At 40.6% G+C, this 15,836-nt stretch overlaps 5 protein-coding genes, 1 long non-coding RNA gene and 6 other non-coding genes across 14 annotated transcripts; 10 read left to right on the forward strand and 2 right to left on the reverse strand.

The window, feature by feature from the left end:
- The first annotated feature begins 257 nt into the window (after positions 1-257).
- Fatp2 (Fatty acid transport protein 2) lies at positions 258-7,497 on the forward strand. Of its 2 annotated transcripts, XM_089262668.1 has the most exons (6): positions 258-417; positions 1,789-1,916; positions 5,285-5,538; positions 5,596-6,225; positions 6,290-6,491; positions 6,550-7,497. In XM_089262668.1, the coding sequence occupies exons 2-6, from the start codon at positions 1,863-1,865 to the stop codon at positions 7,492-7,494; spliced, it is 2,085 nt and encodes a 694-aa protein (XP_089118794.1). In that variant the 5' UTR covers positions 258-417; positions 1,789-1,862; the 3' UTR covers positions 7,495-7,497. The 2 variants fall into 2 exon arrangements, with proteins under 2 accessions (XP_089118794.1, XP_030243624.1); XM_030387764.2 differs by lacking the exon at positions 258-417 and having other exon boundaries at positions 1,715-1,916.
- On the forward strand, positions 3,359-4,903 carry LOC108658016 (uncharacterized). The gene is made up of 2 exons (XM_018110672.3): positions 3,359-3,567; positions 3,623-4,903. The coding sequence occupies exons 1-2, from the start codon at positions 3,484-3,486 to the stop codon at positions 3,770-3,772; spliced, it is 234 nt and encodes a 77-aa protein (XP_017966161.1). The 5' UTR covers positions 3,359-3,483; the 3' UTR covers positions 3,773-4,903.
- A 60-nt stretch (positions 7,498-7,557) lies between the features above and the next one.
- On the reverse strand, positions 7,558-8,399 carry DCTN3-p24 (Dynactin 3, p24 subunit). The gene has a single exon (XM_018106249.3). It carries the CDS (start codon positions 8,315-8,317, stop codon positions 7,715-7,717), a length of 603 nt encoding a protein of 200 aa, XP_017961738.1. The 5' UTR covers positions 8,318-8,399; the 3' UTR covers positions 7,558-7,714.
- A 739-nt stretch (positions 8,400-9,138) lies between these two features.
- LOC108654731 (zinc finger protein 277) lies at positions 9,139-10,760 on the reverse strand. The gene is made up of 3 exons (XM_018106247.3): positions 10,491-10,760; positions 10,041-10,423; positions 9,139-9,982 (listed from the first exon to the last, which is right to left on the reverse strand). Exons 1-3 carry the CDS (start codon positions 10,723-10,725, stop codon positions 9,278-9,280), a joined length of 1,323 nt encoding a protein of 440 aa, XP_017961736.1. The 5' UTR covers positions 10,726-10,760; the 3' UTR covers positions 9,139-9,277.
- Positions 10,761-11,126: 366 nt separating this feature from the next.
- Nop60B (dyskerin pseudouridine synthase 1 Nop60B) lies at positions 11,127-13,663 on the forward strand. The gene is made up of 6 exons (XM_018106245.3): positions 11,127-11,281; positions 11,352-11,714; positions 11,852-12,103; positions 12,293-12,567; positions 12,802-13,218; positions 13,282-13,663. The coding sequence occupies exons 1-6, from the start codon at positions 11,269-11,271 to the stop codon at positions 13,480-13,482; spliced, it is 1,521 nt and encodes a 506-aa protein (XP_017961734.1). The 5' UTR covers positions 11,127-11,268; the 3' UTR covers positions 13,483-13,663.
- LOC115563979 (small nucleolar RNA snoR639/H1) lies at positions 12,603-12,744 on the forward strand. Its single transcript, XR_003980499.1, has one exon. It is a non-coding gene; the product is annotated as a small nucleolar RNA snoR639/H1 (small nucleolar RNA).
- Positions 13,664-13,867: 204 nt separating the features above from the next.
- Positions 13,868-15,703, forward strand: LOC115563978 (uncharacterized). 2 transcript variants are annotated; one of them, XR_016197194.1, is made up of 8 exons: positions 13,868-13,915; positions 14,109-14,154; positions 14,359-14,420; positions 14,617-14,678; positions 14,872-14,916; positions 15,130-15,172; positions 15,368-15,405; positions 15,603-15,703. It is a non-coding gene; the product is annotated as an uncharacterized LOC115563978 (long non-coding RNA). The 2 variants fall into 2 exon arrangements; XR_016197193.1 differs by having other exon boundaries at positions 15,368-15,703.
- LOC115563985 (small nucleolar RNA Me28S-Gm1083) lies at positions 13,954-14,044 on the forward strand. The gene has a single exon (XR_003980505.1). It is a non-coding gene; the product is annotated as a small nucleolar RNA Me28S-Gm1083 (small nucleolar RNA).
- Positions 14,200-14,293, forward strand: LOC115563981 (small nucleolar RNA Me28S-Gm1083). The gene has a single exon (XR_003980501.2). It is a non-coding gene; the product is annotated as a small nucleolar RNA Me28S-Gm1083 (small nucleolar RNA).
- Positions 14,458-14,551, forward strand: LOC115563983 (small nucleolar RNA Me28S-Gm1083). Its single transcript, XR_003980503.1, has one exon. It is a non-coding gene; the product is annotated as a small nucleolar RNA Me28S-Gm1083 (small nucleolar RNA).
- On the forward strand, positions 14,716-14,809 carry LOC115563982 (small nucleolar RNA Me28S-Gm1083). The gene has a single exon (XR_003980502.1). It is a non-coding gene; the product is annotated as a small nucleolar RNA Me28S-Gm1083 (small nucleolar RNA).
- On the forward strand, positions 14,973-15,066 carry LOC115563984 (small nucleolar RNA Me28S-Gm1083). Its single transcript, XR_003980504.1, has one exon. It is a non-coding gene; the product is annotated as a small nucleolar RNA Me28S-Gm1083 (small nucleolar RNA).
- Positions 15,704-15,836: the final 133 nt, after the last annotated feature.

Consider the following 15,836-nt stretch of genomic DNA (forward strand, 5'->3'; position numbering starts at 1 on the left):
TATGCACGCAAGGAACCAAAACTACAATCAAACGCAGCAATCAAATTCTATCTGAGATACTTGTAGCAGAGCCAGCGGTTACTCACCCAAACACTGCTACACACCCACACACACACACACACACACACATACACATAGACTGACAGCTGCAGGTGCAGCTGCGCTGCGGAGCTTGTATTGTTTCAATCTGAAGCCAACTTTGACGTCGCCATGTCGACGCAGACGGCGGCTGCTGCCAGCTGAAGCCATAAGCTTAAGCTTGAGCAGCGACTCGGCTTGAGCGCAGTTGACGAGCTGAGCTGTTGGCCTAAAGACGCGACCGGCAAAACGAACAAACGAAACAATGAAGCAGTAAACATTTGGCGGCAAAATCAACTGGAACCTCACGGAAATCGCATATGCAACAAGAGTGAACAAGTGTGTACCTCAAAACTTTGCCTGAAGATCTTATTCAGGCCGATAGATAGATAGATTTGCTGTTCGAGCCCTCACTTAGAGTGGGCGGCTAAGGTTGCTTAGGTTGCCATAGCTGGAGTGCAAAAAAAAAACTAACAACAAAGAGTGAAGAGCGAAAATGTATTAGAGAGAAAATGAAACACATAGTGAAAGTGAAGATGCCTCATCATTCAACATTGTTGCCTTGTGTGATGTGACTGCTGGCCGGGACTTTGGCCTCATTGCAGCTACGACAGGGAAACAATAATAACAACCATAAAAAAAACAACAGCGATATGAAAGCTGAATGTACAAAAACCAGCTGCAGTTGCAATATCTTGACTACAATTTGTTGTTTAATTGTATCAAATGTTTTGTTCGACTTTGATTTAATTAAATATAGAAAGAAAATAATTGCGCTTCAAAGTCGCAATTATATATTCTGTAAATTATATGTGTACCTATTTTATAAATAATTTGTATGTAACCCAGTGACAAAAAATTAGAATTGAGTGCCTCATCGATGTCTCTCTATATTAAAAAGACTCAGAATATGTAAATACATACATATATGAAATAATTATATATATAAAATGTTTATAATTATTTCAATACAGATTTTCATTTGAGCAAAAATTGCGAGTAGAGTTCAGACTTTATCGTCTTTTTTACTAAGGTTTAATATTGCATTAAAAGCTCTTAATAATTAATTCAATTTGAAGTAAACATTAAATGGGATACTGGCTACTGGCTAAATTACGTAACAAATACTTACTTATAGTCAAGTACGCCTTCCTCTTCTTTAATCAAGAGGTCTTTCCTAGTTGAGAGCCATAAAAAGTACTTGAACATACATTTCCAAGTGGAAGCTCGCATATGAGTTGAGTTACGCTTTAGCTTAGCCATTAATGAGGCGTCGAAATTGCATCCGCTTATGCAAAAAATATAAACAAAAATCATTTTCAACAATTACGGCCACGCATAAACCTCGCAGCAGAAGCCCCTGACAATAGCCAAGCCCAAAGCCGTAAATAAGCCTCACCTTGAGCCAAACTCAAATAGAAAAGGCCCCAATCGCAGCCTCCAGTTCCAGGTAACGCCGCGAACCGCAACTGACGAATAAGGCAATTTTTCATTGTGTCGGCTTAGCTACAATTGCACTTCACGTCTCACTCGCAACTAATTACCGAAATTGCTGGTAATTAGTTGCGAGTGAGAAAGTAACAAATAAACCGAAGAGAGAAGAGAGAAGAGAGGCGAATAAAACAACAGCCAAAAAGGAAAAAAAAGAAAAGCTTAATACTTAACACTTATAATAGTAATAAACTAAACTTAATTACCCACAACCTGCAGACCTTAATCAACACTGCCATCGAAGCCGCTGAACGACTCTTATCAACATCATCTGTCTCACTTCGGAGCCAAAAATGAATGATGCTCTTGCCCCTGGCCAAGGTCCAACAGCCTTGAACTCCACACAGGTAAGCTATAGTTGATATATTATTAACTTTTTTGGTGCTTTTGTGCCCGATCTAAGGCAAAACCTTATATGTGATAAAACGCACGAAACCAGTTTTTTACCGATGCTCTCCACACCCTGTGAGCAGAGAACTGGGCAAACGAGTTTGATTAATTAGCCGGAGCGTATGCAGCACACTTGCTTGACACGAGTCCCAATTATATAAGAAGTTGAACTATTTCTGACTAGAATATTTATAGGTAGGGGACGAAAATATGATTTAAACTGCTGGCCTGTATATTTATAAGCTATAATTACTCGTACTACCAAAAATTCAAATAAAACAGTTTATTTTCCTGGCGTATTACAGGGTATCTCAAAGTTTAACCCAACCATATGTTGTTAATTGTTTTGATTTCTGGGTTGCTGTCGCTGCCTTTTTATTTTGCATAGTTTTCCATTCAGTCGTCGCATATATTTTGGATATACTTCGATCGTAGTGCCTACCTCTAAGTCTGGAAACAAGTTTCTTGTTGTCCGCTTAGCCATTCAGCCGTATCTCGATATGAAATGATCGACTGGGTTTGCAAGTCAAGTCAATGGCGTAGGTCAGCATCAAACTGGTTGACAGAATACATTCTTTCCATCTTTATATAGTATTAGCGATGTTTAAATAATTTAAATATTGAGATCTGCTCAGTTGTTAATCGATCATTCTCTTATATATGTATATAAATATAGAATAATACCATATTAATAGGTAAACATACCATTTATAAAAAAGTAATTGCTTTGCGCTTGGGGAATACCAAAATATAAGATGAGCTCATGGACAGTAAACAATTAGCACTCAAGACTTCAGATTTTATTAATGTTATTTCCTGCATGGCCCCAGATTACTTAATATTGACTGAATGCCAGTGAATCTATTTAGTAAGGCGGATTAATTCTTAGAATAGTCTAGAGAAAACAAGTATGAAAGCTCTAGTCGAGATTGCTCGACTACGCGCTTAAGTGTGGACTTACTATGAGAACTTGATGGTTTAATAACTTTTCTTGTGGAGATTAGATCGTAATAATAACATTGAAACATGTGCATTTGCAAAAGCACAAGTCTCTAGTACTAAATCGACTCAGCTCGTCGCCCTGATCAAGAATATATATACTTTATGGGCTCTACCACGCCTCCTTCTGCCTGTTATATCCATACTTTTAATAAAATCATTATATATATCCTGATTTCCCATTGCAAATGGGTTCAGGGTATAAAAGATGGAACTATTTTTTATACAATATATAGCGAATATAAAAATGTGCTGTAAATATTTCGAATACACGAGAAAACCTTGAGAAAATTTCAATTTCATAAATTCAAAGTTTGTAATCTCATTTATTCATTCATTTCTCAAATCTCAATATCGCCATCGGCTAAGAAGTAAATACAAAATATTATGAATATCAAAAAATAAAGCTCAACAGAAATAAAAATAACATAAAATATCTGAACATAAAAGCTTAGATTCAAAAGCCAAACATACATATTTAGAGAATCTGATAGAGTCGTCGAGTCAGAAAAATATTTAAGGACCATGATGAAAAGCACTGAGAATGTGAGTCTAGCCGAGGAAGGGGAACTCCCGTCCGTTGCTGTAAAACTGAATATCTGGCACAAGGTAAAGCTGAGTAGCCAAACCTGTTATCAACTGACGGAACTGCTCCCAAATTCAGATACTTTTCTACTTCGTGGGTCTCACTGCGGCCTTGACCATCTGCCTGTTGATCCGATTATCCAATAAGCTGGCAGCCGATGCCCAACGAAAGGCGATGATGCACTTCAAAGAGATCTCAAACCGCATCGGCCACCGCTTCGACAATTAGCGCCGATCAGTCCCGATCAGATACCCAATTAAAACCCAAATATATATATTTCTTAAAAATATTAATTCCCTCAATTAAAACGCCAACTACTTAAGATAGACCAAAACGAACGGAGTGATCCATGTGCGAGCCAAGTAAGACGCATTTAGCTCAATCAGGGACCGCCTTTGAACTAACCACGGAGTAATGAAATTACTATTCAAGAAATGTTCCAATAAAACATTCGTATTGAAAAGAATAAAACAGTTAAATTGGGCATAGCAAATGTTTATAAAATTGGACTTATATTCAATGTAAGGTATATATTTTAAACGGTCTGACATATCTCATGTAATGAGAATACAAAAAAGCGAATAAGCTAAAAATTCAAAGTCTGAAGTTATCTTGTTTTCTCTTTTCAATAATCAGCTTTTGTCTTAAGCAAGTTGAGCCAAAAAAAAAAAAAAAAAAAAAAAAAACCAAGCTTTCAAAATCGCGAACAAAATTGGATAAATAAAAAAACTTGTGGCTCTTGACCTTAAACGACTTAAAGGGCACAGAATATAATGGGGTCAGGCGTCAGGTGATATTTATGGGAATTGTACGTCAGTCTTTAATTATCCTATGAAAAAAAGTCTAAAACAAGTAAGAAAACTCTAGTCGAGACTGCTCGACTAGGAGATACCCTGAACCCTCCAATCTGTTATTCTACTCACTCTACACTTCTTTTAGGCACACATACATAAACACGCACGTAGTAGAACTCGCTCTGCCAACTGCGCAGTAAGCAGCGATTGCACTTGGGCTGCGCTGCAGTGTGGGCAATATTATGAGAATTTATTTGTTGAATAATTTATTTTCTAGACGTCCAATCTTAATGAAATTCAGAATTCAGAACATACTCATAATGTTCAAATGAATGTACATTCCAAAGCACAAGTCTCTACTACTTGAAATACGCCTTTTACACCTTATTAAATTAAGTAAAAGACATTGCCGCTTGGGATTGTCCAATCTAATCTTCAATATCATTGTGACACGAAATGGTTAGGAACTATTACATGAATATTGCAAAAAAATTAAATTCAAATGTCTATATATTGTATATACATATGTATTTAGCATAAATAATTATCTGTACTTTATATTTACATAGCAAAGCGTTATAGCTTAGATCAGTTTATATCGAACCTGAAAGTCGTACATGTACATACATATGTATGTATGTTAGCAACTAGTTCTCGTCACTAATCGATAAAATTATTCAGTTTTCAAACGATTTAAGTACTTTAAGTTTTATATACTATTCACTGTATATTTTAAGCGAAACTGTCAATGACGTAAATAAAACATAGAGACAAAAGCATTGGGAATGATCGACTAAGAGTTTAGCTTTAGTTTTCCCCTGCCTTTGTCTTAACAAAAAATAATATTGATACAATTATCACGAGTCTCCACAGCCACCCAAATTCGCTGGGATCCAAGAGCCAGCTGCAAGGAAACTTACGATCGACCTATTGATATTCATTTCAGACAGCACCTAAGGAAGTGCAAATTAGCATGGGCCAGGACAAAGCTAATGCCAGGAAGAAGAGTAACTGTCGTAGCTGGCTTCTGCTGGTGCTCTTGATGCCAGCCGTAGCCGCGATTGTCACTGTGGTCTGGTATTACGAGGGAACCTGGTACGGACTAGCTGCCCTCTATCTGGGCTTGATGGTTCTGATGCTGGTGAAGCCAGGTTGGCGATGGTTTTATATAGCGGCGGTGACTGGGCCACGCGATACGGTGTATGACCAATTGGAAGCTCTTCCTTTCCATGCAATATCTCAAATGTTTCTTTACAGCGCTCTGATTGCGTACATACGCGTCTTGCTCTTTATCAAACGGCTGGAGAGGAAGAACCTCAACGTGGGCGACGTCTTCGAGGCGACAGTGGCTAGGCAGCCGGACAAGCTGGCCATCGTCAGCGAGTCGCAGAAGTGGACGTTCCGGCAGCTAAGCGAATATGCGAACCGCGTCGCCAACGTGTTCCACAGCCATGGCTATAAGAAGGGCGACGTAGTCGGTCTGCTGCTGGAGAATCGCGCCGAGTTCGTGGGCACCTGGCTGGGCCTGTCCAAGATAGGCGTTATCACGCCCCTGATCAATACGAACCTGCGTGGTGCCTCGCTGCTGCACAGCATTAAAGTGGGCAGCTGCACGGCGCTCATCTACGGCGTGAGCTACCGGTCGGCGGTAATGGATATTGCCAAGGATCTGCCCGCCCATGTGGCGCTCTATCAATTCAACGACGAGTCAACTGCAGGTGAACCCACGGAAGGCATAGCGCAGGACTTGAACACCCTGCTGGAGTCGGCGCCCAAGGATAAGGTCGCCGCCGGGGCTAGTCGGGCCGATCACCACGATAAGCTGGTATACATCTACACATCGGGCACGACCGGGCTGCCTAAGGCGGCCGTCATTACACACTCGCGGTAAGTCCGAGTCCAGAAGACTCTGCGGGACAGATGGTGTAGCTTTAATACTCTGTGGCCACAGCTATTTCTTCATAGCCGCTGGGATACACTACGCCTTGGGCTTCCGGGACAACGATGTGTTCTACACCCCACTGCCACTTTACCACACGGCTGGCGGCACTATGACCATGGGCCAAGCGCTGCTCTTCGGGTCCACCGTGGTCATACGCCAGAAATTCAGCGCCTCGGGCTACTTTGCCGACTGCGCCCGCTTCAACTGCACGGTAAGCAGGGAGCACTGCCGCGATCTTTGGCAAGTTCTCACCTCAGCCATTCTTCCAGGTTGGCCAGTACATTGGCGAGATGGCGCGCTACGTGTTAGCTACGCCGAATGCGCTACACGATCGGCAGCACCAGGTGCGCATGGTCTTTGGCAACGGGCTGCGCCCGCACATCTGGAAGCAGTTCGTCGAGCGCTTCAACATAGCTAAAGTGGGCGAGTTCTACGGTGCCACTGAGGGCAATGCAAACATTATAAACAACGACAACACTGTGGGCGCCATTGGCTTCGTTTCCCGCATACTGCCGCAGATCTACCCCATTTCTATAATCCGCGCCGACCTCCACACTGGCGAGCCCACACGTAACGAGAAGGGCCTCTGTGAGCTGTGTGCTCCACATGAACCAGGCGTGTTCATAGGCAAAATCGTTAAGGGCAATCCCTCCCGTGAGTTCCTCGGATATGTGGACCCCAAGGCCTCCTCCAAGAAGGTCGTCTACGACGTATTCTGCAAAGGCGACAAGGCATTCATATCGGGCGATCTGCTGGTGGCCGATGAATACGGTTATCTATACTTCAAGGATCGCACGGGCGACACGTTCCGCTGGAAGGGCGAGAACGTCTCCACCAGCGAAGTGGAGGCAGTGCTCAGCAACCTGGTCAACTATAAGGACACCATTGTCTACGGGGTGTTCGTACCCCAGACAGAGGGACGCGCCGGCATGGCCGCCATCTATGATCCCAACCGGGAGGTAGATGTGTCCCATCTGGGCGCAGCACTTGCTAGCGTCGTGCCCAGCTATGCCCGTCCGCAATTCTTACGTTTCTTGCGTCGCATCGATCTAACAGGAACCTTCAAGCTGCGTAAGGTGGAGCTGCAGCAACAGGGCTACAATCCAGCCACAATCGAGGATGAACTCTTCTTCTATTCCCAAGACAATGGCTGCTATGTGCCATTGACGCAGCCCATCTACGACCAAATACAACGTGCCGAGCTGCGCTTCTAAGCCATCTGCATCATTAGTTCTTAGCTTTAAGTATCATATAGGACTAAGAAGAGAGAACAAATATTTTAGAAGTGCTGCAGGCTGCGTGCCCTTGCAGATGTATATATATCTAATTGAGATGTCTTTTGTGTAAGGCATTTGAATTAGAAAAATAAATATGTACAGGCGAACAGTGGAACAATATCTAAGGTTAAATACTTGTGGGAGGGAGTTGAGCGTTTTAGTCCTTGGGGGCCACATCCTTTGTGAGCTCGGCACGTTTCTGCTGCTCCATGCGCTGTTCGACCTGGTCAAGGCGCTCGCTCATCGCATCCAACGAGCTGAGCAGGCCCGCTTGTATTTCACCGTAACGCTTCATGGCCAATATGAGGCTCTCCTCAATTAGTTCGCTTTGCTGTGCATATTCGTCGTTATTTTCCGTGATCTGCTTGAGCTTGTCAAGGCACTCGCTGGGTATGCTTCGAAAATATTCGGCACCGAGCGCCGGCTCCAGCTGTTTGATTCGTGCCAGCTGTTCGCTTTGTGCATATAGCTCAGGTGCAACGGCATTAATGTAGACTTCTTTGGCGCGAACCTGCTGCTGTTCCTCTAAGTAGTTGGGATCCAAATATTTCTCCAATTCCGCTGCACGTCCCACACACTGCTGCACCTGGGTTCGTCCCGTTGTGGCTTCGCTCAGCAAGGCGTTGGCAGAACAAAGAGTGTCCACTATGTTGGCAGTCTTTGTTGTGTTTCCATCGTCTCCAACCTGTGCTTCGGGCAGGGGACCCAGCACACGGTTCAATGCGCCTATTCTTTTCTCCAAAATGTCTAGGGCTTCCATTCTAACAAGCAAATTTCTTACAGAAAGTGGAATGATGTCAGTGCAGTTAGCAAAACAAAAACACACAAAAATACCAAAACGCGTCGCACTTCCGTGGTATTCTTTTACAGCACAAAATAGTTAAATAGGAATATCGATATTTGATTGATAAATTGAATATATACCACCACTAACCAGGCAACACATAAACCGGATACGCGGTGTAAAGGGTTTTGCACTTTTTTCCGAACGTTGCGACCCCAGATCTCTTCGTACATACATATTTGCTCGGTTGGTTAGTCTATACATACAGGGGCTCACACCTTATTTCGTGCAGCAGCATAGTAAAACTTTGAAACCGTATTCCCACTAAACCAGTAAAGATATGCAAATTTATTGCTTATTCATTATGTATTAACGCTTTTAATAATTTTTCTATTATAATTAATAAAATTTAAAACTAAAGAAAACTAATAAAACAGCCTTTTTCCATGTCACAGGTTGTGACTCACAGCTTATTTTGTGCACTTCACTTTCAATGACATTATTGTCCAAAAATTCTTAAATTAGGATATTTTTTACCTCGTTTTTGTTTAATCACCTCTTTGAATCGTGATTCCATTGAGTTTACCCATTTTCGGGCGATTTCGCTGGAGATTTTTGGCCATTCTTCTAGACCCAGTTTTTCTGCACTTAGGAGCAAATTCTTCTTTAAGGAGGATCAATGAAAACTAAGTATCCAACTCCCCAACGCGACTTGCAGGCCCATGCAACCATGCAACAGCCACTGCCATAGCTCATATTTACGTGCTGATCTTGGAGCAATAAATAATTGATATTCATTTTTTTATTTACTTTTGTTTTAATTCATACATTTCTGTATCGTTAGTAACTGGTGTATATCGATATATTAAATATCGTATTCAATTTGCGATTATCGAAAAAAAATTTTTTTTTTATTTTGTTTACTTGCAGTAGGATTCATATTTTAAAATTCTCTAGCGATAAACGCTCCGCATCCTTATTTATCTGCACTACGCTATCTTCAGAAATGATACGAACCACATCTGCATCCAAGTCGTCTTGCGGGCTGTCGTCTAACACACACAAGAGTCCGTCATTATCAATGTAGGGAAAAAAGAATTCCGGCTTGTCCCATTTCGAGCGATCGCCAATGCCACAATGCGACTCGTTAGCCATGTGCTCAGCCAAGAGCTCAAACTCATCAAATTGCAAATCACAACAAACACAACGCAACAAGCAGAGCTGACGCCGCAAATAATTTACAACTTTGATTTTCTGATAGAAGTTTAAAGAGCTGGTGACGGCCTCAAAGTCCAGGTGGTGTGCATCGATCATGTGCTGATTCAGGACACCAAACTGACTTTCCTGGTGGGCACAGTAGAGACACTTGATGACATGAGGCTCGCCATCAGTTGCCCAGTCGGACCAATCTGAGTCGCAGTCTGCATCAGAGTTCGGGCGGGCAAAGTGCTTGTCAAAGTCCACGCTGGCATTCTCTTCAGATGCGCCGGACTTACGCTCTTCTCGCGGCTGCTTGCGCGGCACAGGCCTTAAAATCGAGCGATTGTAGTTTATCAGAAAGAATTTGTCGTATTCACGCCGATTGGGGTTTATACGCTTATGACCCTTCTTTCGCATATGCTCCTTCAGAGTGGGCCTATCCTGGGGACAACCGAAACTTATAGTAAAGCAATGAATACTATAATGCTGCCAGCCCTACCTTGAATATCTTTTCGCAGTACAGACACAACAGTTTGTTTAGGTTTTCCTCCAGCTGGTCGAGCAACTCGTCCACATACACCAAGTTCTCTGGCTTGCCGACAAGCAGAAAGTGCTTGGTGAACAAATGTTCCAAGTAGTCAGCGCGCAGTCCTTTGATGATAGTACGACAGAAAAGGCACTCCTTGCTAAAGCTACGATCCGTTAGCTCAAACTGATGTTGTTCTAGTGCAGCAGTTAGGCGCTGGTCCTGTAAGCGCTTGCGCAACTCAAAGTCCTGCGGCAGGATGTCACAGAGCAGATAATATTTCTCGTTCTTGGAGTAGCGCCCATCTGGCAGCTGATCCAAAAACATTGTCGTGCAGTACTGTTCGAACTCGTGTGCTAGATATTAGTAACAATTAATTATTTTAATTAATTGTTATTTATTGATTAGATTACGTATATATACTTTGGAACTCCTTCTGCCAGTATTGAAGATACTCCTCTAGGAGCGCTATGTCCTCCACATCTGCTATAACCAAACGATGTTCGAGGTATAGGTGTGCCAAGCACTCGTCTTTGTCACCAGGAAATATAAACACTTTGTCACATTTTAAGCACTTAATGGCTGTGTTCTTTGTGACTTTTAGTTGAACATTTTCTTTAACTAACGCGCCAACACCACGTTCTGGGACCTGCTCCATTTATTAACAAAAACAAAGCTAGAGATGTATTAATACTAATCAGAACTATTTGATATGTGACTGGCAAGTTCGATATAACTATCGATATGTTTATTTTTAGTACCACTGATACCACATCATAGCGAATATTCGATGTCAATGGTAGTTTCACAACCAGACAACACATACATAGATGAGACATGTAGAGCAAACGTTGTCTTGTCTGGTCAGTGTTTGAACCTATGCGCCAACATACCAGAAGTAGTTTTGTTGTAAAACAGAATATAAAGATGCATCAATAATCTTGTTGTCGATTTTGTTTAATGAATATTTATTATTTCTTATTATTTTTTAACAGAACTAGATCTGCTATAAATTGATGACTGTTGTCATATATCGATAGTCAATCCTAAAAACGAAAATAATAATAATCGGAGCTAGTTCGATATTCAACTACTCAACCCAATCAACACGTGCGTTCCTCGGCCATTTTCTTAGGCCTGCCGCCACGTGCGGACGTATTCTAGCATTGCGCGTATTGTATCGGAAGTAAAATTAATTAAAATGACTGACGTTGGTAAGTGACAATAAATGAAAAACAAACAAAAAAACTGATCCAACACTTACTGTGTATTATTTCGTTTCAGATTCTCGAAAAAAAAAGAAGAAAATCAAGCAAGAGCCACTCGATGGTGAAGATATTGGCACTCTGCAGAAACAGAACCAATTTCAAATAAAACCATCGTCGAAAATAGCCGAGTTGGACACTTCCCAATGGCCTCTACTGCTCAAAAACTTTGATAAGTTGAACATACGCTCGAATCACTATACTCCACTAGCACATGGCTCTTCGCCGCTTAATCGTGATATCAAAGAGTATATCAAAACCGGCTTCATTAATCTCGATAAGCCTTCAAATCCCAGTTCGCACGAGGTAGTCGCATGGATTAAGAAAATATTGAAAGTGGAGAAAACCGGACACTCTGGTACATTGGATCCGAAGGTTACAGGTAATTCGAATCGTGCCGACTGAAATTATCACAGGTTTGCTATTCGATATTTCGTTCATATCTAATGCGCGATACTTTTTCAATCCAACCTAAAAATCGTTTCTGACGCACGTGCCTATGCACATTTTCTAACACAGGCTGCCTGATTGTCTGCATTGACCGCGCCACACGTCTGGTCAAGTCGCAACAAAGTGCCGGCAAAGAGTATGTTGCTATTTTTAAACTTCACGGTCCCGTTGAGTCGGTGGCCAAAGTACGTCAGGGCTTGGAGAAATTGCGTGGTGCGCTTTTCCAGCGTCCGCCCCTCATCTCTGCTGTGAAGCGTCAACTACGTGTACGAACAGTCTACGACAGCAAATTGCTGGACTACGACGAAACACGTAATATGGGTAAGTCGACAAAATGCAGCACTCTTTACTCTCCCAATGCAGTCAGTGCGTCACTGTTCGGCTTAAGACAGAGGCGCACAATGCTAAAAATTACACTGGAAACAGCATAATTAAAGTATTTGCTCTAGCGAATGCACATTCATAGTGGTAACACAGTATCCTGTTTTTGTCTTATACTTACGAGTTTAGGTGTTTTTTGGGTTAGCTGCGAAGCCGGTTCCTACATACGTACCATGTGCGTCCATCTGGGTCTAGTTCTTGGTGTAGGTGGCCAGATGTTGGAGCTGCGTCGTGTTCGCTCCGGCATACAGTCCGAGCGGGATGGCATGGTCACAATGCATGACGTACTCGATGCTATGTGGCTATACGAGAATCACAAAGACGAGTCTATGCTGCGTCGCGTGATCAAGCCATTGGAGGGCTTGCTAATTAACCACAAACGCATAATTATGAAGGACAGTTCGGTATGTTGCATAGTATTATGAGCTTTGTAAACTATACCCCATGATATTAAGCCGGCAGTCGTCCGTATATTAACCAGCGGCGACTGTGACTATGACTGGGAACAGTAATGTCGCTGATGTGTGTATGTTGGTGTTGCGCCCGCCTTGCGTATCTGACAAAGTAATTTTCAGACGACAAATCTTATAAGCTAATAGAAAAATAGTTCACCTATAATAACCTTTGATTTTCTTCAGGTTAATGCTGTGTGCTATGGTGCCAAAATTATGTTGCCTGGCGTCCTGCGCTATGAGGATGGCATTGAAATAGAACAAGAGATCGTCATCTGCACCACAAAGGGCGAGGCAATTTGCCTGGCCATTGCAATGATGACCACAGCAACAATGTCCTCATGCGACCATGGGGTCGTTGCAAAGATCAAGCGTGTGATCATGGAGCGTGACACATATCCGCGCAAGTGGGGACTGGGACCTAAGGCTTCGGCCAAGAAGGCACTCATTGCTGCCGGCAAACTGGATAAGTTCGGCAGGCCCAATGAAAACACACCAAAAGAGTGGCTAACAGGCTTTGTAGACTACAATGCCAAGAAGCCAGCTGCTGCTGTCGCCCCGCAATCTCCAATGCCTTCAAATGGCTCCAATGAGATCAGCAAGGTTTGTAGAAATACATGAACTATATGACTTGCATTTGAATCTAAAAACAATTTCCATATGCAGCGCAAACACAGCACATCAAGTGCAGAGGAAGCGGGAGTTGACGCCCCGCCCGCTACTACAGAAAAGAAGAAGAAAAAGAAGCATAAGGGAGATGAGGCGCCGGCTGCGGAAGGGTCCGCTGCTGAAGTACCTGTTGAGAAAGAGAAAAAGAAAAAGAAGAAGAAGGATAAGGATAGAGACAGAAAAGAGGATCAGGAATAGGATAGAATAATTTCTATTAATCTAGGCATTAGGCATTAATCCTCACCATTTCGAGAGCATTTTCATAGCTGTTAAGGTTAAAGTTTTAGACCGCCTATTGTTCATGTGAGCTGTACAAATGCAAAGTTTCAATGCATTAATAAGTGACATTCGCAATGCAATAAAATGTATTTTATTGTAAGTCCTTATGAATATTTAATTTTATTCTGTTTACTTTTTAGATTTTTAGTTAGCAAATGCATTATCTTTAAACTTAAAAGGTGAGTTTTTAGTGATAATTGCAAATCTGGCGTCATCTTATGAGTTTTAGGCTTTTGCCTTTTCTGAAAACTAAGAGAAACTAACGTATATTTATTTTGCAGAAATTCAGAAAGAAGGTATGAAAGATTGTCTTGCTAAGCTAAAAAGCCTATGAATGTCGTAAAATGAGAAGGTAAATAAAAATATTAAAATGTAACAAATAATCTTGAGATATTGATGAGCTTCAAGCTTTCGCCCCTATCAGAAAACTAAGAGAAACTTCTCATGTTGAGTGCGTGATTGGTCTTACTGAAATGAATCTAAAAAATCTCAAAATTTTAAAATTATATGTGTTAGTCATTTATTATATTTATTATATTTTGCAGTTAATTCTTTGGGAGTAATCTTCAAGAAATTTACAATATTCATAGGGTAAGCAATATGTCAAAAGAATATTTAATAATAATTAGCATTATTCTTTACATGATGAGCTTCAAGCTTTCGCCCCTATCTGAAAATTAAGAGAAACTTCCAATGTTGAATGCGTGATTGGTCTTACTGAAATTCACGTTTTCGAGCATTGTAGTTCAATTGTGAAACCAATTTAAATGAACATTTCATTTCAATTTATTACAGATGTTCTACGTATGTAATACATCCGAAAAATGCTGGTGACGTGGTTTAGATGCTTATTAAAGGTTAGTATATATCAAAGTTCGCATATTTTAAATTGGTCCTTCTATGATGAGCTTTAAGCTTTCGCCCCTATCTGAAAATTAAGAGAAACTTCCAATGTTGAATGCGTGATTGGTCTTACTGAAATTCACTTTTTCAAGCATTATAGTTCAATTGTGAACCCAATTTAAATAAACATTTCACTTCAATTTATTATAGATGTTCAACGGATGTTGTACTTGCGGAAAATGTTGGTGACGTGTTTTAGTTGTTTTTTAAAGGTTAGTATCACTAAAACTTGGCATATTTTAAATTAATCCTTCTATGATGAGCTTTAAGCTTTCGCCCCTATCTGAAAATTAAGAGAAACTTCCAATGTTGAATGCGTGATTGGTCTTACTGAAATTAAACTAAACTGAATCTTAAGATTTAAAATATTTATGTGCTTAACGAGCCTTTTATTATATTTTGCAGCCATATCTTAAAAATTATTTTTCGTGGAATCAATTATGTAATAAGGTAAGCAATTAATATAAATGTATAACTGAAAACATTTGATAAAATTTAAGTTTGATTTCTACATGATGAGCTCTAAGCTTTCGCCCCTATCTGAAAATAAAGAGAAACTTCCAGTGTTGAATGCGTGATTGGTCTTACTGAAAATCATTTTAAAATACTATATTAAAACCCATTTATAAAATTAAGCTTATAAACTGTGAATTTACATTGCAGGCTTACTACGGATTTAATTTTCGAGACGATTATATTTGTAAAGGTAAAATTTCTTTTTTATTTAAAGTAACATATAGTGTGTATACTGATGACAAAGGAAATCTGAATGTGTTATGATTCACTTATACCGCAACAACCCAATCCTCAAAAATAGGTCCTACTGAACTAAAACTCTAATTAAGTGTATTTAAAATTTATTGAAATAAGTTTACTATAATATATTTCCTTCACATTGCAGAGCTTTGATGGATCCCTCGCGTTTACGGTAATTACGAGGTGAGTCTATTTACAATCGTGGCTTCATAAAGCATACACCTTTAAAATGATGAAAAAGGAAATCTGAACTTGTGATATGATTCACAAATACCGCAACAGCACAATCCTCAAAAATAGGTCCTACTGAACAGAAATTTTCAAAAATATGATTTTGAATAATTAAAATCAATAAACTTATTTATTCTGTTTATTTGCAGGTACAGTACGGCTTCATTGTGTGACGCTTTGTGCTCCTTAATTTTCTTGCATATATATTAATATTATAATAATAAAAGATAACTTTACAATTATAAATAAAGTCGTTTAGTAGCGTACACATGAGCGACTACGTCTAACCTTAAAATATTTAAATAAAACGGAATATGCAGGGCTCCCAGCAGTCACCTGTAAAACGATGTGTTGAGGTTAGCTGACGTGGCATCACCTTGGGC

This window comes from Drosophila navojoa, chromosome 5, assembly GCF_054131105.1.
Source record: "Drosophila navojoa isolate 15081-1374.11 chromosome 5, UAZ_NAV_1.0, whole genome shotgun sequence".
Classification (NCBI taxonomy): Eukaryota; Metazoa; Arthropoda; class Insecta; order Diptera; family Drosophilidae; genus Drosophila; species Drosophila navojoa.